The sequence below is a fragment of the Chlorocebus sabaeus genome, chromosome 13 (assembly GCF_047675955.1).
Source record: "Chlorocebus sabaeus isolate Y175 chromosome 13, mChlSab1.0.hap1, whole genome shotgun sequence".
In the NCBI taxonomy this organism is placed as follows: Eukaryota; Metazoa; Chordata; class Mammalia; order Primates; family Cercopithecidae; genus Chlorocebus; species Chlorocebus sabaeus.
The window spans coordinates 2,113,915-2,139,069 of NC_132916.1; the positions used below are offsets into that span (position 1 = coordinate 2,113,915).

Consider the following 25,155-nt stretch of genomic DNA (forward strand, 5'->3'; position numbering starts at 1 on the left):
CTCACGGCTGCGAGGCCCACTCTGCTTTCTGCGGCACTGGCTCAGACAGGTCGTGGGATACCCAGAGCTACTTCTGTGGCTGCATTTGAGTCCCCGGTAAAGAAAGTGTGCAGGTCTTGACCCCAAGGTTTTAAAGACAAAAGGGGCCCAAATCAGCACTTTACTGACTGCTAGTGTGTGCTGGACACATTACCTGTGAAGTCACTAATCCTCACCACCTTCCAGATGGAGCCCCAGCCCTTATCTTATGAATGGGGAAACTGAGGCCCGGGAAGGTCAGGAGCTCTCCACTGCAGAGCCAGGAGAGCAACCTCGGCCTCTTTAGTGTTCACTCTGCAGCCTGCATCGCCCACTCCCCTTGCAACCACAGTCAGAGCAGCCAGTTCCTTCAGCTCCAGTTCCTCTCTCTCTCTTTCTGTCTCTCTCTTGTTCTCTCCCTCATTGTCTCCCAAAGGCCAAACGATGATGTAAACACACAGAACTCACATCATCACCCAATGGGCCACAGGCATGTCAAAGTGCAGAACCCATGCTGTTTTTTCTGCCCCTGTGTGAGTTAGCATTGCATGTTAGTACTTTGTTTTTCCTTAATAAGGAATAACAGCATTGACACACTCAAAACGGAGAGCTGGGTGACTTTCTCAACAGTGCCTTTGGCTGACAACGGGAATTTGACTTGGCTCAGCTCCATGCCTGTGGGCCCATCAGGTTGGAATGAATGATCCCGGAGCTCACTCTTGGCACAGACACATCTTTTACTGTGTGCTCCCCGTAATTAACATCAAACTAAAATTAAATTCTAAGCTGCAAGCCAGGTTAGCATGGTCTAATTGGCCTCACTAAGGAAGCTTCCTGTGCTAAACTCATAGTAATGAAAGTGTGAATGACAGCAGCAATGATATAAATGCCTGCACCAACTAAGACATAAACACACACTTCATTTATGTGTCTATGTATGTCAAGTAGGCTCATCATGAATTAACTTCTAAAATGCAGAAGGCTGATTTCCCCAGAGAACAAACCTGCTGCTTCTTCTGTTCGGCTCCCCCTCACCTGCCTTCTCCCCACACCCACTCCACATCTCTCTCCCTAATTGCCCAGGTGCAGAACCTCCCAAGCAAGGCTGGTAACCTGACTGTAGGTGCCGTCGTCATTGCACTCCGGAATGAACACTTGCTGAAACTCCTTCCGGGCTTGCTCCTGGGTGTACTTCCTTTCGGCCACACACCTGGACACGTCTGTAGGGAAGAACAGGGCAGAGGAGCGGTTATGCAATGGGAAGAAGATGGAACAGATAGGAACGTTGAAAAATGCGAAGGCATGAGTCAGGCAGGAGTGCTGAGGACCTGGAGGTTGGAAGGGGCTTCGCAGGCAGCTCAGCTCTCAGCAAAGGGAGCCCCAGAAGAAGGGCAGGTGCCTGTCACATGCCGTCCTGGTCCTATCTGATGCAAGGCCCAGGGGTGGGAAGGGCAGGACCATTCTCCACATTGAGTGAGTAAGAACACTGAGGCCCAGGAAGGCCCCACAGCTTATCCCTGGGGAAACAGGTGGCCCCTGCTTCCTGAAAATGGGGAAATGCCAGCTGTCCGGTGGGACGCAGGCAGGCTGTCCTCAGATTTAAGGACGTCCACCTGAACACACCAGGATAAAGTCCAGATGCAGAGGGTGGGGAGGGCTAGATGCCACCGTTAAAAACAGACCAAAGGGAACTGACCGGGGGGGGGGGGTCTTAGGATGCACAGGGTGGGACTTCCAACCACAGCTGCAGCCCAGGGCACTGTCTCACTGAGACCAGCCTGAGAGGAGAACTTGGCTCGTCCCTTTTCTCTGTTTCCCGTCCTGCCTCTTCCACCTTCACATGGAAATCCAACCATCACGTGGATACAAGGGTCGGGTCTTCTTAGAAAGCCTCGTCCTCTGCCCCAGTTGCTCCACATCCCACCGTCCCAACAACACTGAGATTTCACAGAAGGCACAATGTCGCTGCTACTACTTAAGAAGACACCCCAAGGACGAGCAAAACTGGAAAAGTCTTTAGACTTCCAGAGACTTGAAAAGCATTAATGCAGGATCCATGTGTGCCACGAACAGGCCTTGTTTCTCCCTAACCTGCACAATCAGGGCCAGGTTAAGACACGTGAGGACCACAAAGTCGGTTGCTTACTGATGCTACTCTCAGCCTTCCAGCTCAGGGAGTAAAAGCTGTGAGCCCAGCATCAACCAGGCTCGCCTTTCGGTGCCCTCAGGGGGAAAAGGCTTGTCCTAAGAACAGCCTCCCACCACAGGAGAAGACGCCATGATGGCTGCCATGGGCCACCTGCCCCGGAAGCAGATCCTAAGAACAGCCTCCCACCACAGGAGAAGACGCCATGATGGCTGCCATGGGCTGCCTGCCCCTGAAGCAGAACACACATGCACGCTTTACTTCTTGGAATCATCACACAATATAGCTCATTTGAATTTTAAAACTTGAAAAAATGGCTTTCCTTTTTAAAAAGTATTTCCAGATTTAAATCACAAGTGCCTACATCTTGAGAGAGCACAAAGGCCCTCTCAACTCTGAGGACTCTTCTTCAAATGTTGTTCTTTCCGTCTTCAGATGGTGACTTTTTGACTCCCTAGTGGTTAAAGTTCTGGCTATGGCAAAATGCGATCTGATTACCAGCACTGGGCTCCACCCATCACAGTGGACTCCTACAGACTCTGCCTCTGACAAAGCTCCAGGGCCTTTATGCAACTCCTCTCTGGCTTTTGCAGAACCACCAGCCACATGCCGCATGGAGCATTAAGGGCCTACACATCTGAGCAAACGCTCCTCCATCCATCCCAGCTTCGTGCCTTCAGCCTTACTCTAAAGTCTGGCCTGGCCAGCCAGCACTCAGCAACATGTGGTTTTAATGCAGTCTGTGTTTTAGCTGAGGAGAAATCACTGCTTTGCTGGACTTCTGTCCTCGTTTTTTAGTATAACCTGTGGTTTTGACTGTCTAAAAAGGAAAAGTGATATGAGTTCCAGCTTGCGAGGTCTCCATGAGGTACAGATGGAGCTATAAATTAGTTCTAATATTTGAGCCATCATGGAACATGCCAAGAAAGCTAAGTTTTCCAAACTCCTTGTGGGCTCCATTCTTGGCATGGACTTCTTTTAAAGACTTCACATTTGCCACTGGTCAGATAGTTCTGAAATCTGCAGCTCTTGGATTTAATAGAATATTAAATTCCAAGTTTATGTCTAGCCTATGGCAGACTATTTAGTCATAGGAAACAATTAAGACTTAGCATGAAATTACAGGGCCCACATAAATCATCACTCAAAATAAACCTGCAGTCATGTTACGAAGTAAAACTGCTACAGGGTTGCGGCTTATTCCACAGATTTGCTCTTCCTTATTCTGGGTATCTCATGTTTAAATCAGGTTCAAGATCTTTACTACCGAGAAGAGCCCAAATAGCATCTGATAAGGTCCATTCTATCGAGAGGCACAAAATCGCCAGGGAATGAGCACTCAAGAAATAGTCATGGCCCCCGTGTGTTCTCAATATCACTCAAAGCCAATATATGCTTGATACAGACACATCTTAGACTGAATTAAATTCCCCTCTTTGTAAACATCAAAATATTAAACACACCCTCAACATTATGCTGTTTCCAACTTTCCAACTTTTTAATCGCTTTGAAAGAATGGAATAGGGTGCTTCAACACTGTCCCCTGGAAACCTTATTTACAGATGATGATAAATGCCTCTCCTTAAATGTATTTTTACTCCGTATGATTCTTTGTTGAGTTAAAAATTAAGCCGAGTCCTATCTGTTTAATGGCCTTGTTGAGATTCCACTCTGAACACTTTATGTTTAATGGTTTGATTATTAAATCCATAGAACACAAGCAACATAATTTTTTTAATTATTGTATGACAGCTGGGCATGGTGGCTCACGCCTGTAATCCCAACCCTTTGGGAGGCTGAGGTGGGTGCATCATGAGGTCAGGAGATCGAGACCATCCTGGCTAATATGGTGAAACCCCATCTCTACTAAAAATACAAAAAAAAGAAAAAAAAATTAGCCAGGTGTGGTGGCAGGCACCTGTGTTCCCAGCTACTTGGGAGACTGAGGAAGGAGAATCGCTTGAACCCAGGAGGTGGAGGTTGCAGTGAGCCGAGATCGCGCCACTGCCCTCCAGCCTGGGTTACAGAGCAAGACTCTGTCTCAAAAAAAAGAATTACTGTACAACTACACATAACATAAAATTTACCATCTTATCCATTTTAAAGTGAACAATTCAGTGGCATTTAGCACATTCACAGTGTTGGGCAACCACCATCTCAGCCTAGTTCCAGAACATTCTCCTCATCCCCAAAAGAAAAGTCTGCGCCTATTAAGCTGCCATTTCCCATTTCCCCCTCACGTCAACCCCTAGAACTATCCATCTGCCTCCTGTCTCTACAAATTTGCCTATTCTGGGCATTTCCTGTCAATGTAATCACACACGAGGTATCCTTCTGTGTCTGGCTTCCTTCACTTAGCGTGATGTTGTCAAGGCTTATGTATGTTACAGCATGTTTCAGAGCTATGTTCCTTTTAATGGCTGAACAATATTCTGTTGTAGGGATGGACCATATTTTGTTTATTCATTCACTCATGGATGAACACTTAGGATCGTCCGGCTATTGTAAATAATGCTGTTATAAACATTCAGATGTAAATTTTTGTTTGAACGCTTGTTTTCAAGTCTTTTGGGTAGAAAGTAGAAATGATGGCTCACATGGCAGTTCTGCATTTAACTTACTGAGGCAGTGCCTGCCGTCTGCCACAGTGCTAAACCGTTGTATGTCCAGCCAACAGAGACAAGCGTTTCCAGTCCCCTATCCACCCAGAATTTATTTTGTCTTTTTTAAGCTGATGTAACCACCTGACTGGGATGAAATGGTTTCATAGTACTTTGGCTCATAGTATTATATTACTATAATAAATATCTACCTCAAAAAAAATCGGCTGGAAATTATAATATTAATACTTTAATTAAATAAAATTGTTAATCTAATTGAAGAATGTAGTCTCTTTTTACTAGACCAAAGACAAACTTTCTGATGTGAATTTTGTCATATATTTTTAGAAAATTTTTGCTCTTACCTGCAGAGCCGGGATGTTATAAATAAAGAATTCATCGTTGCTTAGCAAGGCATCACTAACAACAGGTTTTGTTTTGTTTTAGAGACAGTGTCTCTGTCAGCCAGGCTGGAGTGCGGTGGTGCCATCACAGCTCACTGCAGCCTCAACCTTCTGAGCTCAAGCAATCCTCTCACCTCAGCCTCCCCAGTAGCTGGGAAGATAGGCACCACCCTGATCGGCTAATTTTTTAATTTTTGTAGAGATGGGGTCTTGATTTGTTGCCCAGGCTTCTTTTGAACTCCTGGTATCAAGCAGTCCTCCCACCTCCCAGAATGCTGGGATTATAGGCATGAGCCCCCACGCCTAGCCCTAACAGAAATATTTTGATGAATTTTTGGTTAATGGTAGTTAATTGTGGGAGCAATTTATTTCTACCTGTTGGATGATATTTTCCCTCTCAGTTACAAAATAAAATCGGCTACAATCAGATCGCAAGCTTGTTTATGTATCAAGATATGTCATGGAGACCGGGCACAGTGGCTCACGCCTGTAATCTCAGCACCTTGGGAGGCCAAGGCGGGTGGATCACCTGAGGTCAGGAGTTCGAGACCAGCCTGGCCATCAGGGTGAAACCCCATCTCTACTAAAAATACAAAGATTAGCCAGGCTTGGTGGCAAGCACCTGTAATCCCAGCTATTCAGGAGGCTGAGGCAGGAGAACCACTTTAACTTGGCAGGTGGAGGTTGCAGTGAGCCAAGATCACACCTCCATACTCCAGCCTGGGTGACAGAGTGAGGCTCCGTCTCAAAAGAAAAAAAAAAGATATGTCATGGAAACGGTTAAGTGTGATGCTCACTACAAAGCAGAAATGAATGCAGTGTTTTATAATGGTTACTTATGATGAGTGTTTTCTTTTAAACAGGAAGCAGATGATTCCCTACTTTGCTAGAATCTCTCAAAACAGAATGAGGCAAGAATCAGCAGAGACTGCTTTGCCGGACATTTTACAGAGAATTCTGGAGGGTAACAATGAAAAGGAACAGTTAAAAGGGATCTTTGAGAAAACTTCAAAACAGGGCCATAAAACAGCGATCTTCACAGGTGATGCTGAATTTGGTAGTCCTAAGCCCAGAGAGTTCCTCTTTCAGGGACTCCTGTCTCTAACAGAATAGAATAACATAAACACTCTAAGCTAGGCAAAAGCGAATCAAAGTAACTCTTTCTGTTGGTCTTCCAAGATGCTTTGTCTACACCAGAGATGATGCCTCAAGATTTTGATGCTGCTCAGCTTCCTACTGCAATAGCCAGAGAACTTTGGGACACAGGTAATTACTGTGGTGTCTCACTCATCGATATAGAAGGAGCAGCTAGCTGGGTATGTGGCCAACAGATGCTCTGACTCTGGATCTCACAAGGTCACTGAATGGCTATGATTATGGCCACGGCTATGTAAACACTTCAAGTTCAGGCTCAGCTTCCACTACCATCTCCCCATGACCCAGTGCAGGGCTGGCTGGGACGGGGCTGGTGTGGGAACACCATGGGCTGAACGAGCAAATGGCAGCCAGGCAGAGGACACATATGGTGCCTTTGTAGTGGCCACGGCAATGATAGCCCTCAGAGTGGCATGGCTTTTATTGATTTTGGCATCAAATGAAGGCAGACACTGTGTTTTAAAAGTTGTAGTATTTTACCCACCCGTAATTTTGAAGGCCAGAGTCAGAAAAACTAAGCATGCTGTGCTGCAATGCTGTCCAGCAGAACTGAAGTTTGCTTTTCCATCCTAATATCCTAATACAGATGGAAGTGCTGTGATAAGCACTCCCAATCCCAGTGATCTGCAGCCCTTGGTCAGCAAAAGCAGCACGGTGCATCCCCCAGCCACAGACTAGTACATCCATCGAACCGTCCCGACCATAACCAGAACGACACTGTTCCAGAGCTAAGGGAGACAGGAACGACATTCTCATTTTACGTAAGTATTCTCTTTTAAAATGCATCAAGGCAGAAACAAAATGACAATAGGAAATCCCTAAATATGTAACTGAGATTGCCAAACTGTAAAGAGAAAGAGAAACTGCAGACCATTGCAAGACTATATTACAGTGTTCAGACAGCCTTTATAATAGTTACACAAGAAACCACTGATCATACCCATCTCTACGAAAATTAGTAACAGTGATTTTCAACAGATCGAAATGGACGACTGTGTAAATGGTCACCAAATCCTTTGCAGGAAGGCTGACTAGAGCCTTCCAGAGGGCAGAAGCTCCGTAGGCTGTGCGGAGAGGCCCCTGCTCCTCTGATGAGCCGGTGCCTTGGGTTTGGTGGTGCCGCTAAAGCAAACCGAGGAAAGGTCCTTTGGATGTGCAACATTCCAGGAACGTCCGGCTGTGTTTCTGATCACGGCTGCACACGAGACTGAAGGCCCTGAACCTCCTGTTATGTCTACTCCAGCCTGTGAGGAGGGCGCTCCCAAACATCACACGTGTTAAAATACCATAAGCGAGTTAAGGTAAACATACACTGGGTAGAGTTTCTGCAAGACACAAGCACAGATCCTATTGAAGTTGCTTCTGATAGCTGCGTCTGCGGGAAGGAAATCCAACCTGGAAAGGGTGGAGCCAGGGATAAGCACCTGGCCCAGAAGCCCAGGGCACAGTATCACAGACACTCATGCTCACTCACACATGCACGCATACACACACACTCTCACACACATGCATGCTCAGACAAGGATGCACACTCACACACGCATGCACACACATAAACACTCATTCACACATTCACACAAGCATACACAGTCTCATGCACACATGCACGTTCACACACACACACTGTCACATACATGCACATTCACACAAGCGTAAACACACTTTCACACATGCACACACACATTCACACACACATACATGCACACTGTCACATACACGGACACTCATGCATATTAACACACATTCACACACATGCAAACGCTCACATACATGCACACTCACACAAGCATACACATGCTCTCACACATGCACACTCATGCACATTCACACACACACGTGTGCACTCTCACATACATGCACACTCAAGCATACACATGCTCTCACACATGCACACGCACATTCACACATTAACACATGCACACTCACATGCACACGCACAAGCACATGAATACATAGTCACATTCACACAAGCATTCACACACGAACTCACACTCACACAAGCATACACTCACAATCACACATGCACACTCATGCACACATTCACACACAAGCATACACACAATCACACATCACACATGCACACTCAATGCACATGAACACGCATTCACACTCATACACACACTTCACACATACACACACGCAAGAGAAATGCACTCTCGCACACTCACACTTTCACACTTATACCCCCACATAGATTTCCTTCGTGGAAATGACCGTCTCTCTGAGGAAAATGAGCAGGTTGATGCACCCTATAGGAGCCAGGTGACACTCCGGCCCCAGGCGCTTGTGCAGGGATGAAGGAGCCTCATGGGGACGTTGCAAGTTCCGCTTCCTTGAAGGCGAAGGCGAGGCTGTGGAATTCGAAGGAACGGGCGGGTGCGGAGCTCTCTGGCCTGTTTCTAGGTCGCAGAGTACAAGGAAGAGCTCGATGGAAACACTCACGTGAGGGGAAAACCTCCAGAGAGAAAGAATTCTTCGGGTTCCTCTGAGCCGGCTCCTCATTCTAGACATGCGAGGACAGAGCGCCCTGGCCCGGGCTCGTGCTCCGGTGCCCTCAGCTCGTGGCTCTGAGAGTCCGGAGCTGGGCTGGGCATGGGGACACCTGCAGAGCCCGCCATCCACCGCCCAGGCTCCCTCCACAGCCCAGGACCCTGCATTTCACCCACACAGGGGCTTCCCACGTGGCTGCTGCCAGCGCCTCACCCGGCGGAGCCTGCCCAGGCCCAGATGAGGAGAAGGCAGGTCCTCCCTGCAGGTGCTGAGAAGCAGCTGCGGGCCGCAGGGGCTACTGCTGTGCTTTCAGGAAAACTGCAACAGAAGGAGCGGAGCGCGTGGAGGGATCCCCATGGGCCAGAGGCCTGGTTCCTCTGGAGTGTGAGATGCCCATGGCTCCGGCTTCTTAGGCAGCGCCTGGCCTCGGAGCCCAAGAGCTCTCGCTGCTGATTGAAAGGATGGCAAAGCTGCTCCCCAGGCAGGGGCAGCCCCTCAGGTCCACGCTGGGAAGTGGAAGGAGCTGCACCTCGACCCACATCAGGCGGGAGGCCGCCTGGCTTTCCTCCTGGAGACACTCCTGCCCCGCTGTTCCTCGCTGGAAGCATCAGGAGCAGGCCTGAGGCAGCTTGAGAAGGCCTGGGAAGGTGCCACCCCAAACGCCTGCGGGGCCTCACAGCCAGGCCACGGCGCCACCGGCCACAGGAGCACAGTGGTCCCCACCCCGCCCCAGCTCTGCAAAAGCTGCAGAGAATGCCGGAGAGACAGCTGCAGACAGATCTCCAGGCCAGGCCTCACAGCCGACTGTCTCGGGCGATCCTGAAGAAAGGAGCTTTTCCCGGGAAGCGCTGACACGAAACGCCTTGTCATGGCGCAGCGAACTTGGATAAGCAACCCCAAAACCGACAGTTAGGCTCCTGTTACAACCATCACTTGGCCAAGGGAGTAAACTTCTATGTGTGTATCGCTCGGGGGGGTGGGGTTCACCAGCGGAAAGAACAGTCTCTAAACCTCATCGTAGCAGTAATCTGTTTTTGTTTTTTGGTTTTTTTTTAGATGGAGTTTCACTGTTGTCGCCAGGCTGGAGTGCAATGGCACGACCCTGGTTCACTGCAACCTCCACCTCCTGGGTTCAAGGGATTCCCCTGCCTCAGCCTCCTGAGTAGCTGGAATTACAGGCACCTGCCACTACGCCCGGCTAATTTTTTTGTTTTCTTTCCTTTTTTTTTTTTGTATTTTTAGTAGAGACGGGGTTTCACTATGTTGGCCGGGCTGATCTCCTGACCTCATGATCTGCCGCCTAATAATCTTAATAATCACAGCATGTGTGTTCATCTTGTGGAGATTCGAATCTGACTGTGATACCTGCGGACTTCCGGCGCCGCGGGCCTCCTGTGTGCCAGGTGCTGGCTGAGTCCCACCGGCTCTCCGAGGGCTGCGGAGGTCGTTATGCAGCCTCGGAGATGGGTGCGCAGAGCGATGGGTGGATGTTACAGCCTTTGTCACCACGTTTCTTTCACTCGGACTCGCCCGTTCTGAAGCTCTTGGTCCTCAGATCTCCAAGGAAGCTGCTTTTGTCCAATACGTGTTTCCAGAAATCTCAAAATAGTTCCAAGTTCTCCTGGCATTTGGCTTTTTCTCTTTTTTTTGGCTTTTCTATGGAATGCCAGAGATTTTGTTGAAAAGAAAGACAGCCCCAAAAGTCTCAGATCAAAAGAAAAATATTAATGTATTTGCAGAGTTCTGAAAACACAAACTCCACAAATTTCTATGAAAATATGAGAAAAATGCATCGGTGTAAACCACTGCAGTTCTATTCAGGGTCAATGGTTAGATCACAGTGTGAAGTGTGCAGAACATTTAAATCGAATGTAATTAAATATGGATTAAACTATTTTAATTGTTATTTCCAAATAGTACATCCAAAAGAGACAGGCCTACAGAACTGTCACCCACCAAAAATGTAAAAGTGCCCCCAAAATACTAAAGACAGCAGCAGCAGCCTCACATGTGCCAAGGTGACACTGTGCTACACTAGCCAAGGCCCACTCCAGGAATCACGTAGAGAAAATTTGGAGGTTTATTTGTGTTACACAAATGATCTAAAGGGACAATCCTGTGCTCCCTCTTTTACCTTCAGGGAAAAAAATTCTCAACCTGAGTTTCGTCGTGAAATGTGCAATATTTATGCTGTTAGAGGGAAACGGAAGCACAATTTGCTCAGTAGACACCAAGCCCTGTGTCTGTTCTCACCCCTCCTGGGCTCAGTGTGTTTTGCTCCTGCTCCCCAGGAGCTGCGACTGCTGTGTTTGCAGCACTGGGACAGGCTGGATGCTGGGATGAGTGTGTAAGTGACTGACAGTATGACAGCCTAGAGGAAGGAGCCGGCCCCTCAGGGCGAGGTCTAGGAAGGAGTCAGCCCCTCAGGGAGAGGCCCTTCTTCCAGCACGAGCCAGGATGCAGGTACAAGGCTGCTTCTTTAGGAAAACTCCACCTGCAGATGGGAGGCGGAGGCCCCTTTTTAAAGGCAGCCTCCAGCAGGGAACAGACTTAACTGGAGGCAACATGTAGATGGAAAGCAGACGGAGCCTCTCCGAGCCCAGCCCCACATGCAAATCTAGACTATCAGAGAAGTGTGACACCCAGTTATTTCAAGATCTATAATGCACGGTGAACAATCTCTCCTCAGACTGATTTTAATGTTTGCTACCTTGGCAGCTGCAGCACCACACACATGGGATTTTGAAGACTACAGATGCCTGTGCATTCTTTCCAATAGAATCCTTTTGATTCAAGTGAGACCGACTTTGGTTAGTGAGACCGACATTTTATTTTTACCTACTGCTTCCTTATATTTTTTCGTGTCATAAATGTATGGTATAAAACTACTTTGGTAACATAAATGAGAATTCCCACTGAAATAATCATCCAGAAAAGTTGGCTTCGATGCAGGTGCAAACAAACTAACGAGGATATTACCAAAAAGGACATCTGTGTTTAATTGACATTTGTTCTCCCTATCCAAAAAGAATGTCACTTTGACCCTGCAGCTGGGTATGGCAAAGATCTGAAGTCACATGCTGGGGAGACACCTGAAAAACCCACGAGCCAGAGAGGGTCACAGATGACGAGCTTCCACCCAGAGAGATGGACCGACCATCCTCCCTCCTTTGTCTAAGAAATCCCTCACACACTCCTCCTCAAAGGCTACAGCTAAAGCAGAGGCTTCCTCGCAGCCTTTCAATGGAATACCCAACTGGCGTTATCTAAGGGAACATGGCAAGAAAAGGGAACATGAAATTCCAAGTTTAATGAGGTGCTGTGACCTCCCCACTTCTACAGCACTTGTTTCCACAAGCTGAGACTTTACAGGTAATCACTTCTAAAATCTTCTGTGATGAGTACATCATCTGATATGTAAATTTATTCTTAAATTGTTTCTCTTTTCTCAGCACAGATAACTGAGATTTATAACTACAGCCAAGGCATGAAATCACATCTGAGTCTTTCTCCAGTGTGAATCTCACACACATCGGTCAGACACAAAGGAGAGAAGAACATGCTTCCTTCAAGCCATGTACCTGGCTCCACGTCGACTTTCCATAACCTATGGCCGTGTGGTTTCGCGGGCGAAGCATGCTGGAAATCACGTTATCCCTGGACAGTTGTCCAAGGCACCACTGTCCTTCCTAGCCAATGAAGCAAGACTTCTAGCAGTAGAGCACTGGTGGTGCAAGGAAGCAAAACGTGGAAGAAGACTCATTGTTCTTGGTAGGCGTGTGTCCTTGAGTCTGAAAGATGCTTCTTAAAAGAGTAGCTGATCTCCAAAGAAACAGACTAACTTGTTTTTTCTCAGATGCAGGGTAAACAAATTTGCAGTGTTGGGGCAGGCTAAGGAAGCAGCACTTTGGGGTCCTATGCTTATGACCCCACAAAGTAGGCACCGCCAGGCTCTGGAGAACTCCCATGAGGGCGCCCTCTGCACACCACTGTGTGCCCCATGGCTGGCCCTTGTGTGGAGGGAGGTGTCCTGCCACCCCGTAGGGCCCCAGCCGTCCACCTCATAGGAGGGTCTGAAGACAGCCTGGGTGTTGGAAGCGTCCGGGATCCTATTGAAAATCTCACATGAAACTGTTTCCAGTGCTAGAAGCAGGCCAGCCAGTTCCCATCTGGATGATGCTGCCAGGGACAAAGATTCTTAGAGTCCCTGAGTTCTGGGGAACCCAGTGCTGGACTGAATCAAATGAAGAGATGAGCTCCCTGAGAGGTTATCTGATGAAGAACAGCGTGGACTCACTCTCAGCCCCAGTGCTCTTCGAGGAATCACTCAGTAAGAAGAAAATGCCAATTTACCAAATGTCAGGACTTATTAAAAGAATCAGGTTGAAGCAAATTGATCATAAAATTTCAGAATCACATAGAACCAAGCTGCTCAGGAAATGTCAGTTGTCCACTTGAATAAACTAAGAGTTTTGTGTGTGTGTTTATGTGAGTGTGTATGTGTGTGTGTGTGTGTGTGTGTGTCTCCCATTAAATGAATCGAAGATATTTCATCCAAGTTTTCACCAAGGGAATTAAAACTAAAATAATGTACAGTTTACTGAAACCTAAATGTCTACTGAGGAAAAAAAAAAGCATATAAGGACAAAATAGTGATATAGAACTATAGAACTTCAGGTACATTAGATTCAACAAATTATTTTTCTTTTCCTTGAGATAAGAAGGGATGCTTAGGGAAAAAAATAAATCAGTCATTTACAGAACATCATTTACTTTAAATGGTATATTCTATTTTCCCTACACCACAAAGAAAGCTGGAGCAGCTATTGCTGCTGCTATAGTCAAAGTTTCAACGTGTGTTTTAATGTAGATAGTGCATACAAGTATACAATTCAGTGAAAGAATGTCAAATGCTTTCAATTTTAATCATGTTATCTTTATTTTTGTGGACTTTTTCACAGAAAGATATTTCACATCTGTATTTTAAATAACTTTAAACTATTTTTTCTACTACAGTAAAAAATATATATATGTGTGTGTGTATATATATATTTATAGTTCTTTCTCTTTCACACATTTTCCAAGTGTTGTTATTTTCTATTTGGGCTAAAGTTAGATGGAGTCAGTTCCTCAGTGTGCAGGTACACTGGAGGGTCAATGGGTAGCATCATCACCAGCTATTAGCTGTTTCTAGAAGGGGCTGGCACTACCTCAGGCCATAGAAAGTGGTTTTCCAGAGTCCCCATGAGCTGCTTCAAACAGATGAGTATCCAGAGCCCAGCTTTCTGAAATGGATCCTGAGGTCTGGGGTGGGTTCCATGAGCTGGCAGCGACCAGCCCAGGCCACTCGCTGTGGTGCTTGCCACACCTGTCCCACTAAGTTCACGTCAGCATCTTTAAACTTTGTGTTTGGGATCTGGCTATGATACTGCCACTGCACTTCATTTATTTAAAGTATAAATCAAATACTTTTTTACTGCATTTTGTTCCTTACAATCTCAGTAGCATATTGAGGTTAATGAGTGAATTAAAGTTCCATTTCCCCTTTGAAAGTAGCTCACCCCTCCATTTGTGGTCCTTTCTAAAGCACGCCAGGGTTTCAGCACAGCAAGACTCACTGCAGTTGTGCTGGTGACACTGGGGCCTGGCACACCTGGACAAAGGCCCAAGGTGGGTGCTGGGATGGGGCAGCTTGGTGAGCTCAGGGAAGCGTGCACCATGCAGAACGGCAATTTTCATGCATCCCTGTTCTGCCCACGACTTCTTGTGTCTTTCCATTTTCCATAGTCACGAAAATTCCGGGATCCAGCACTCAGCCCTGCCAGCCTGGCTCCACCTGCTTCCCTCTCAGGCCCTCCTGTCGGTCCTCATAGGATCCTCTGAGTGGGCTTTTGCTCCGGGGTCTTCATGACTCCCCCAGCATGAGGGGAGGATAACACCATTATGTGATGAACACTTTAGAAAGAACATCTGACTGCAAAACCAGAATGGGACTTGAAGCTCCACAGCACCATTCTCTCTTGTGCCCTCAGATGTATAATAAAATCATCTTCCCAGGGACTCTTACTGGAGAATCTACCTGCCTACCTGCCGTGCCCCATACCTGGCATTTGTGTAGCCTTTAAATGCTGCATCCCAAACTACTCTGACTTTGAACAAACTGTAATTTCAGGAAAAAAAAAAAAATCCTTGATAATGAATAGCCATTTGTCATGGGCAAAGCCACAGGTGCATGTGGAGAGGAGTCTGACCTTTAAATCAGGAGTCTGTGCACACTGCAGGCAGGTAAATGCACAGGGATTGGGTTTGCCACCGGGCAAAGACCAGGGCTCCAGAGGTAGTTTATGCTGTTCCTTGTTTTCAGAGTACTAAATCTGGGTAAAGTCACGTGTTTCTTAATAACAGGGATCAATTCTGAGAAATCACCCCGATACGGTTTGGCTGTGTCCCCACCCAAATCTCACTTTGAATTGTAGTTCCCCACGTGTCATGGGAGGGACCTGGTGGGAGGTAATTTAACCCCCATGGTGGCTTCCCACATGCTGTTCTTATGATAGAGAGTTCTCATGAGATCTGACAGTTTTATACGGGGCCCCCCTCTTTTGCTCGGCACTTCTCCTTCCTACCATCACGTGAAGAAGGATGTGTTTGCTTCCCCTTCCACCATGATTGTAAGTTTCCTGAGGCCTCCCCAGCTGTGCAGAACTACGAGTCAATTAAACCCCTTTCCTTATAAACATCCCGGTCTTGGGTATGTCTTTATTAGCAGTGTAAGAACAAACCAATACACACCTTTAGGCAAGTTCATCATTGTGTGAACATCATAGAGTATACTTACACACACTTACGTGATATATACAACTTCATTGATATACCTATCTTTCCATATGGAAAACAGAATGTCCCAGTATCATTACTGAACATCAGTCATTTCCCCTACTTGATCTCAATGCCAATATCAAGTGCCATCCAACAGGTTTCTATATCTGCTCCATTATAATGTTATGGGACCACTATTGGACATGCGGTCTGGCATTGAGTGAAACATCCTTGTGACTGTGTATAGGAATGTCTTCGTAACATCAGTAGGAAGAACTCTTAGGCCTAAAGAACATTCTTAGGCCTAAAGGCAAAATTCTGCCTTTGTCGTCTGCAAAAGTAACTGAAATCTGTTTACCTGGTATCATATTGCATTATGAAAGGAAGAACAAGCTTATTCAACACCTGGGTAGGCATGGGTCTAGACACGGCACTCATAGTGCTGGTTTGCAGTGTGGTTGTTGTCTTGTTTCATTTAAGAGGATTGTTGAAGCTAATTGCCAGATGATGCAGAACACCATCTCAAAGGCACTTTTAGTCTCTGTGGTCTTTTTTCCTAGATAATATGACAAAGAAGGTAAATCTCTTTCTGAAAATAACTCTGAAATATCAGCATCTTTTGCTGAACCAAACCCTTCACTGATGTAGGAAGCATTTCAATCTTTGGCTCTAAGCATTAGACTCCTAACTCTGCATCTAATTCTTAAACTGGCAAAACTGAAAACTGAGAGTATAAAATCAACACCAAAAAAATCACTGAAAACTGCACACATGCTATTGTACACATCCCACTTGCTAAAAAGAAAAATGAGAAAGAATCAGTAAGAAATCTTATTGAGAATAATTTTAGAAGACTTAGGGGAAAAAACTGAAATATTTGGATAAATTCTTCCTTATTCAATGGAATAAGGCATTCTAAGAAAAGAATATTAGATAAGTAGAAAAAGACTCTGCTCTTAAAATTCATAGAAATTACTCTTGTTCCTTACATGCTGTGAAAAAAATGCCAACATAAACTCGAGTTTGTAAACGTAAAAAGTTATCAAGTATGAAAATATGTTTGCATTCATTTTGATGACGGATGTCCCCATCTTTGGATGAATGATCAAACAGTAGCTCACCTTTGCAGTTTCCTCGATACGCAATCTCTAGCTGGGGGTCTTTGCACTTGGCACGTTGAAATTCACAACGGGAAAGGAAGGTCCTTCCGTCAGATGCACAGAGAGGTTTCTGAGGCGAACCCGCACAGTCCAAGCTACAATCCTTGTCTTTATCTTGATCAACTCTCAAAAACTTAAAGGAGAAAAAAAGAAGCCAGACAAATTTAAAGACACATTCTTCAGAGCAGCAGCAAACAGAAGGCTGCCCCAGGCCACTTCACGGTCAGGGAATAAAAGCTTGAGGGATAACGCGCCCCCGGTTCTCACCCCTGCCAGAAGCATCACGGGCACATCTGAACATTTTAGCCATTGTCTGTTTCAACAGCCTCGCTAATTTGGACGTTCTCTATATGAACATTGGCCGTCTGACACAGGACAACATGTGAATCGTTGATCTTTGAAAGGGATGCACGTGTGCCTGATTCACTCCTAAAAGTCTGAGTAGCAATGTTTTCCTTTTAATTTGTGAATTCACTGACGAATTTGCCTCCACATTCACCACATTATTACCATTCTTCTGGAAGTGACAAGTATCAGGAATGTCCACTGGCTGGAACTGGGAGGGAATCCTTCCTGATTTAAATGGTGCCACACAGTTTCGTCTACATTCTCCAAATGCAGATGAACTCCACATTCAACTGGACTAGGTTGCATTCACTTGGACTATTGTTCTTTGAATAAATGTTTGTTGAATGAATGAGTGACCTCATGGCCCAGAGGAAGCTTGTGTATTTCTCTGAAAATGTCTAAGGCACAGGAACACTCTCTGTAGGCCCTAGACATCGCCTAATGGCCATGTGTGCCCTGCAGTTCCCACGGCAGCCCCAGGCCCCTGATCTCCCTCCTGCTCTTTTACAGCCTGACATACTCTTCAGAGCTCACCAGACCCCAGGGAAGCCTCCCATCTGGGCGTGCTGGCCCCGCGTGTCTTCCTTGGACAAGTCATCAGTGTCCTGCCACTTCCTGACCAGCCACTAGTCCTGTCCGGGCCTCCATCAGCCAGACGAAACACCAGACACCAAGGTGAAGCTCAAAGTGACCCTGAGGAAGCATCTGTGCTCCAGGACAACCAGGATTGTCAGAGGCCTTTGGTCCCCAGACTATCACCTGCCCCAGGGGTGTTTTCCCTGATTCAGAGCAGAGATAATACATTAACTAGAAGAAAGAAAGAAGCGTGCAGAGCTGTGGCTGGCAGAACATAGGCTACGGTAGTACATGGCCCTCTGGGTGTGGTGTGCACGTGAGCGGGGCTATGTGGCATTATTCTTCCAGCCATATTGGTGGAGATTAAGAGAGTGCTGCTCCAATCCCTCTTCCAGTTTGAGCAGCGGGAAGATAGGGTTGAGGTTCGCAGAAGCTGGGGGGCCCTCATCAACATGCTCCTTTACCAGTAAGAGAGGAAAAAGAAATTCACCAACTCAGGATGCTGCATTCCTTGAGAAGCTAAGAAACTTTCTGACTTGAAGTCTGCATCTCAACTGGCTCTGTTCAAAGGTTAGCTTTGCCCAGCTAATCAGCATTGTAACCCTCAGTGCTGTGGATCGCCAGGCGGGCTGTGTCAGTGGAGCTAACTCGGCAAGGCTGGCCGTGGAAATTACACTCACTTGCATATTATTGTCACATAGGGCTGTCAGCACCACTGTGAGTTAAGTCTCAGTTCTTTTAAAACTGTGCTGTGCTATCTTGAAGATAAATCTTGACCCAAGCTTTGCAGGAACTATGGTGACCTTGATGGGCAGTGGAATGAATCATAACCTGTGATTTCCTGAATGAAAATTTATCAACTTTAAATAATTTGCCCAGTGTTACATATACAATTTTTTTAAACCTTCACAGTGATTAAAAAAAAAAAAAAACTAAAAATAGAGATTAGCCAAAAGCCGAAGCTGGACTCAAAGCCAGGAAGGGCACACAAGATGATGTAGGGGTGGGATGGCCCGTGGGGAGCCCCAGACCTCACCAGAAATCCAGGCAGCGTCCTCAGAGCTCCCGACCTGAGGACTGTGACAGCGGCAGGTGTGGCTAAGAACAGGTGAGCCTGTGTGTTTTGGAGCTCACAAAGCTACTTGGCAGTGGCCTTCCCCAGGTATGGGGATGAAGGCTGGAGCCAAGGGACAGGTGAGCAGCACCCAGAGGTGATGGGGCCTTTGCCATCTCAGAGTGAGCTATTTTTCACATTTGTTCCGTTTCAAACAGCGTGCTCTAATTTTCCTGAGGATAAGCTCACCTGCTGAAATGATTCAGGTTTATTTTAGCTAAGAGGCAAGTGAAAACAGATCATTGCCTTTCAGGTTTTGCAAAAATGTGTGCTTTACTTAAAGAGGGCAGAGCCGGCACATAAATACATTCAGTTGAATTCTGCCACGGATGAATCTCAATCATGTTTTTCACTTCACCAACACGCATTGCCCAAGCTCTTCCAGCAGTGGGGGGGCACCCCGGGGGTAGGCGGCTCCTGGGAGACATGGCCTTCAGGTGCTGTGCCTTGGGAAGTTCCTCCACCCGCTGAGATGCTGCCTGGATCTTATAAAATGCTTCGGAGTCATTCCTCGCCTCCCAGCACTTGAGGATCTCGACAGCCTCATTCTCGCAGCACACAGCTGGCCGGAGCAGCGCAGCTTTGTACCCAAGAAAGAGGGGGAAAACCAGAAAGAAAACGTGAACCTGCCGTGTGTTCAGAGGAGCCCCAGGTGCCTTGTTTCACACAGGGGCCCGCCCTATTCATAGCTGTCTTCTACTGTAGAGGAAAAGATGGAATAACCTAAATCCTGTTAGTTTTTATGTTTAAGGGGTGGTCTCTATGTATTTCCTGAACCCCTAAGTGAGGAGATGCTGAGGACTTAGGAAGACGCTGTAATTATCATTTTTTCTAAAGGAAAACAGACAGCCTCAACATTTTTTCTCAAATAAAAGTGCGCAGCATCCAGGCATTTGGAATTTGACCATAATTTACTGGTGCAGAACTAACAATGGAAGTATGATTTCTCAGGAATAAGAGAACACACAGGTTATGTATATGTTTCTCCCCTACTTCCTGTTTAATAGCAATTAAATTTCATGGGAGACAGTGCATGTAAGAAAACAAGCTTTTAACTAAGTTGTGTTCATTAATAAACAGCCCATTCAAGAAAAATAAATATTCCTATTCCAAAGAATTCACTATGTGTTAAAAGAACTCGGTTGAGAGTCTTAAAACTAATTCAAGATAAAAAGTACTTTGCTAAATTTAGAATGCAATCAATTGGACATCGAGTGACTTTATTTTAAAAAGAAAACTCAGAATTGCAGGGGTTTCTTATTTCTTTTGATTTCCACGAAGCAGTGCTATTTGCACAGGTGCAAGGAGCCCAGGTGTAAGGGTTGGGGGAGGGAGGGGCACACGAAGTGTCTTTGTGGATACCAAGTAGCTCACACATTAGAAAACCAGTCAGACAGATTCAATGGGTTAAAGTCATGGTCTATGCTTCTTCTTAATAAATTACTGGGTTTGGGCCAGAAGAAAAAGATTAAAACAAAAACCATTTACAAAACAGGTAAAAGCACTTTTCAAATCTTAACATGTTTAAAATTTCTCCTTATAATATTGATTAAATACTTCTCTGACTATATGAGATAACGCATGGCATGAGGAGACATTAAGGAAGTTTTGCCTCTGAAATACATAATTCTGTAGCTGTAAGATTTGCAAGGCCAGGCGCAGTGGCTCACACCTATAATCCCAGAGCTTTGGGAGGCCAAGGCGGGAGGATCTGCTGAGGCCAGGGATTTGAGACCAGCCTGGGCCACATAGTGAGACTCTGTCTCTATCGGAGTTGGGGGAAATTAGCCAGGTGTGGTGGTGTAATAAAATAAAGTGCACAATAAATGTGCACCTGTGGACCCAGCTACTTAGAAGGCTGAGGTGGGAGGATCACCTGAGCCTGGGGAATTGGAGGCTGCAGTGAGCTATGACTGCGCACCAGTGCACTCCAGCCTGGGCAAGTGAGACCTTGTCTAAAAAAAAAAAAAAAAATCTCAAAAGCACACACTTTCTAAATAATAGGCCAAGAGAAAATAAATGGTGTCCACGTGTTTGCTTTCTCTGAATGGGAGGTGCACACAGGAAGAAATGAGATTGAACAGAAGACAGGACAGTGCTGGCAACAAAGCCCAGTGCCTGGAGAGCCTGCACAATTCTGAAAGTCACTGGGGACAGGTGGGAGAGTGGTTACAGACTCAAGCCTGTTTTAAAGAATCATTTCTCCATTTTAAAGCTTGGACTTTCTCAGGTACAGAAAACAGGGTCCTATTCTTTTAGAACACAGAACCTAAATCTTCCATGCAAATATGGAAATCCTGTTTCAGAGCCCGCAATGCGAAGCTTAAATATAAAAGGAAAACACAACTCTCCACGGGACATTTTCTCCCAGAGATGGACATTCCATTCACTCATTCATTCAGCATCCGAGAGACGGACACTCCATTCACTCATTCATCCAATATCTGAGAGAGGGACGTTCCATTCACTCATTCATCCAGCATCCGAGAGATGGACGTTCCCTTCACTCATTCATCCAGTATCTGAGAGATGGACATTTCATTCACTCATTCATCCAGCCTCTGAGAGATGGACATTCCATTCACTCATTCATCCAATATCTGAGAGACGGACATTCCATTCACTCATTCATCCAGCCTCTGAGAGATGGACATTCCATTCACTCATTCATCCAATATCTGAGAGACGGACATTTCATTCACTCATTTATCCAGCATCTGAGAGATGGACATTCCATTCACTCATTCATCCAATATCTGAGAGACGGACATTCCATTCACTCATTCATCCAATATCTGAGAGACGGACGTTCCATTCACTCATTCATCCAGTATCTGAGAGACGGACATTCCATTCACTCATTCATCCAGCATCCGAGAGATGGACATTCCATTCACTCATTCATCCAATATCTGAGAGATGGACGTTCCATTCACTCGTTCATCCAATATCTGAGAGATGGACGTTCCATTCACTCATTCATCCAGTATCTGAGAGATGGACATTCCATTCACTCATTCATCCAATATCTGAGAGATGGACGTTCCATTCACTCATTCATCCAGCATCTGAGAGACGGACATTCCATTCACTCATTCATCCAATATCTGAGAGACGGACGTTCCATTCACTCATTCATCCAGTATCTCAGAGACGGACATTCCATTCACTCATTCATCTGGCATCTGAGAGATGGACGTTCCATTCACTCATTCATCTGGCATCTGTGGAAGTTAGTTGCACCACTTTATATGTATTTTAGAAACCCTTAACTTCAGTATTTTATTGTCTTCGCCTTCTTGCTCCCAGTCTTTCAGAATAAAGCCTCATGTTTCCAGTTAGCTCAAAAGTCAGACCCAGCTTGAACGGAACATATTAAATAGTTATTAAGTGTCCCCTCTCTGTAAAAGGCATTCTACTGGAGGATGGGATTTTGAAGAAGAGACTGCCCTCATGAAGCTGAAAATCCAGAGGGCAGGAATGTACATTTACAAATGATGACCATGCTGTATAAAGAAGAACACAGGTGCCTGAGTGGCTCAGAGGGAAGATCGGTCAAAGCCGATTTGGGGGGATATCTGCTGCTTCCTAAAAGATGATCTAAAGCAGAGGTCCCCAACCCTGTGTTCATCTGTATTTACAGCCACTCCCCATCACTCACATTGCCCCCTGAGCTCCGCCTCCTGTCAGATCAGCAGTGCCATTAGATTCTCATAGCAGCGTGAACCCTACTGTGAACTGCGCATGTGAGGGGTCGCAGGTTGCGGGTCCTTATGAGAATCTAATGCCTGATGATTTCTCACTGTCTCCCATCTACCCCCGATGGGACCATCTAGTTGCTAGAAAACAAGCTCAGGGTTACCACTGATATTACATTATGATGAGTGGCGTCATTATTTCATTATATATTACAATGTAATCATAGAAATAAAGTGCACAACAAATGTAACACACTTGAATCATCCGGAAACCATTCCCCACCCACCGGTTCATGGAAAAATTGTCGAACGTTCCTCATGCCAGGAAGGTTGGGGACTGCTGATCTAAGGAACCCAGAGAAGCTGGATGAGAAGCCATGTGAGCTGGCATCCCAGGGCAAATCCATACGTGTGGATGTGTCAAGGCCAGCAGTAGGAAGAAATCGGAAAGGACGCCACTGAAAGCAGGCCTCGTGTGTCATCGTGGTGGTCAGTGCCTCTCAAATCAATGTGCTGGCCTCACCTGAGGACCTGAGGAAACCAAGGTTCAAACAGCAAACAAGGAGGTGCTGGGCTCCTCCCTCCGGCAGAGGATTCTGAGGAGTGTGCTGTCCTCACCACGACACAGATGAGGCCAAGGAACAAACTCTGCACAGGATCTCACCAATTTTGTGGTGCAGTTTTTTAATCCTCCCTGATGCACCAGACTGAGTCACAGACACTCAGTGTGGGGGCATCAACATTGGATTCTGGCCACTGCAGCCTCTGTGGGACACTGAGAGGGCATCACGTTCCTAGCACAATCTGGTGGTGCCACTGGGCTCTGCACCAACAGGGGAGAGTTAATGCTGGTTCTGCATTTTTCCACCTGTGCAATCTCCGAGACTCGATTTGCTAATCTGAAAATAAGAATAATAATACCTTGTCACCTTTGAGGTAGCTGTGAGGATAAAATAACAAGCTCTTCCACATGTGGACGAGGACCGTGAAGAAAACCAGCATGTGGGGAGGGCATTTGCTTCCCAGCCTCAGCACAGCCCTGCTGACGGAGGTGCCTTACAGGAGCACGGAGACTCACCAGGAGGAGCTCACTGTGAAGATGTGACATAAGTGCTCTCTGCTTGTTTAGAAAACAAGCAAGGTGGGCAGGCATGGTGGCTCACACCTGTAATCCCAGCACTTTGGGAGGCCGAGGCAGGCAAATCACCTGAGGTCAGGAGTTCAAGACCGGCCTGGCCAACATGGTAAAACTTCATCTCTACTAAAAATACCAAAATTAGCTGGGCGTGGTGGTGGGTGCCTGTAATCCAGTCACATGGAAGGCTGAGGCAGGAGAATCACTTGAACCCAGGAGGCGGAGGTTGCAGTGAGCAGAGATTGTACCACTGCACTCCAGCCTGGGCAACAAGAGTGAGATTTTGTCTCAAAAAAAAAAAAAAAAAAAAAATAGACTGGGCGCGGTGGCTCACACCTGTAATCCCAACACTTTGGGAGGCCAAGGCAGGCGGATCACGAGGTCAGGAGATCGAGACCATTCTGGCTAACACAATGAAACCCCATCTCTACTAAAAATACAAAAAATTAGCCAGGTGTGGTGGCACGCACCTATAATCCCAGCAACTCAGGAGGCTGAGGCAGGACAATCACTTAAACCCAGGAGGCGGAGGTTGCAGTGAGCCGAGATTGTGCCACTGTACTCCAGCCTGGGCAACAGAGCAAGATTCCGTCTCAAAATTAAATTAAATTGAAAAGTAAGTGAGGCGTGAATCAGAGACACTGGGCATCAGCTTTTCGAAGGCAGCTTGTCTTTGTAAGTTTAAGAGTCTGAGTGAAATCACTCAGAGAGTTAGGACAGTGGTGATAATGCAGGTCCCATCAGCACTCCTCACCCCCTTTTGCCTTTTCATTCTATTTATTGGGTACCCACAGGACTTTAAAAACCAAGAGCAAACGATTGAATGGGATGAATTTGTTTTAATCTGCATGACCAGATTACAGCTACAAACCCAATACATATGCAGAAGGTAACTGTGGGCAGATGCAGGGCACGGAGGCCATCACACTGGCAAGGCTCTGTGGTCAAAGGGAACATGCTGACCTTGGGGAGGATAGAAAAGCAAAGTGACCAGGGACATGTATGGAGCCATGTGAGGTCTGGTTTCTTCACTTGTCCAGTGGAGGTGATAACGATGATGACTGTTTCATAAAGATGATTGTGAAAACAAAATGTGACAGTGCACGAGAAAGTGTTTGGAAAAGATATGAAGATGTTGTTTGCAAGAAGGCCCTGGAGCAGAGGTCCTGCTTATTTACCATTTAAATGAATATAGGGTATGTTTGCCATTTCAACTCTAGTGTGTGAGCACTAAGGGATCCTCCTGCTGGTGATCATTTTCAAAGAGAAAATGAGAAGTGTGCAGTAAAAAAGGAACTAAATTAGAAGTTCAAGAAGAGAGAGCAGGTTTCTCCAGCAAGCCTGGGAAAGATGGAGGCAGATGCAGGAAAGCGGGCGAGGGCGTAGCCCTGCAAGGGAGCTGCCAGAGCGAGGTATCTGCAGCCAGCGGGAGGACCCGAGGGATGTGCAGGAGGACGTGGCCAGGGTGAGGCAGCCCCTCTCAGGACCAAAC

The 25,155-nt window shown here is 46.3% G+C and overlaps 1 protein-coding gene across 2 annotated transcripts in view; it reads right to left on the reverse strand.

The window, feature by feature from the left end:
• Window positions 1-25,155, reverse strand: part of SMOC2 (SPARC related modular calcium binding 2) — a 216,166-nt gene that overhangs the window by 133,818 nt on the left and 57,193 nt on the right. For both annotated transcript variants that reach the window (XM_008007877.3, XM_008007875.3), the window contains exons 2-3: window positions 16,754-16,925; window positions 1,132-1,238 (exon numbers count right to left, since the gene is read on the reverse strand). In XM_008007877.3, the coding sequence (XP_008006068.1) occupies window positions 1,132-1,238; window positions 16,754-16,925 (279 nt within the window). The remainder of the gene's footprint in view (window positions 1-1,131; window positions 1,239-16,753; window positions 16,926-25,155) is intronic.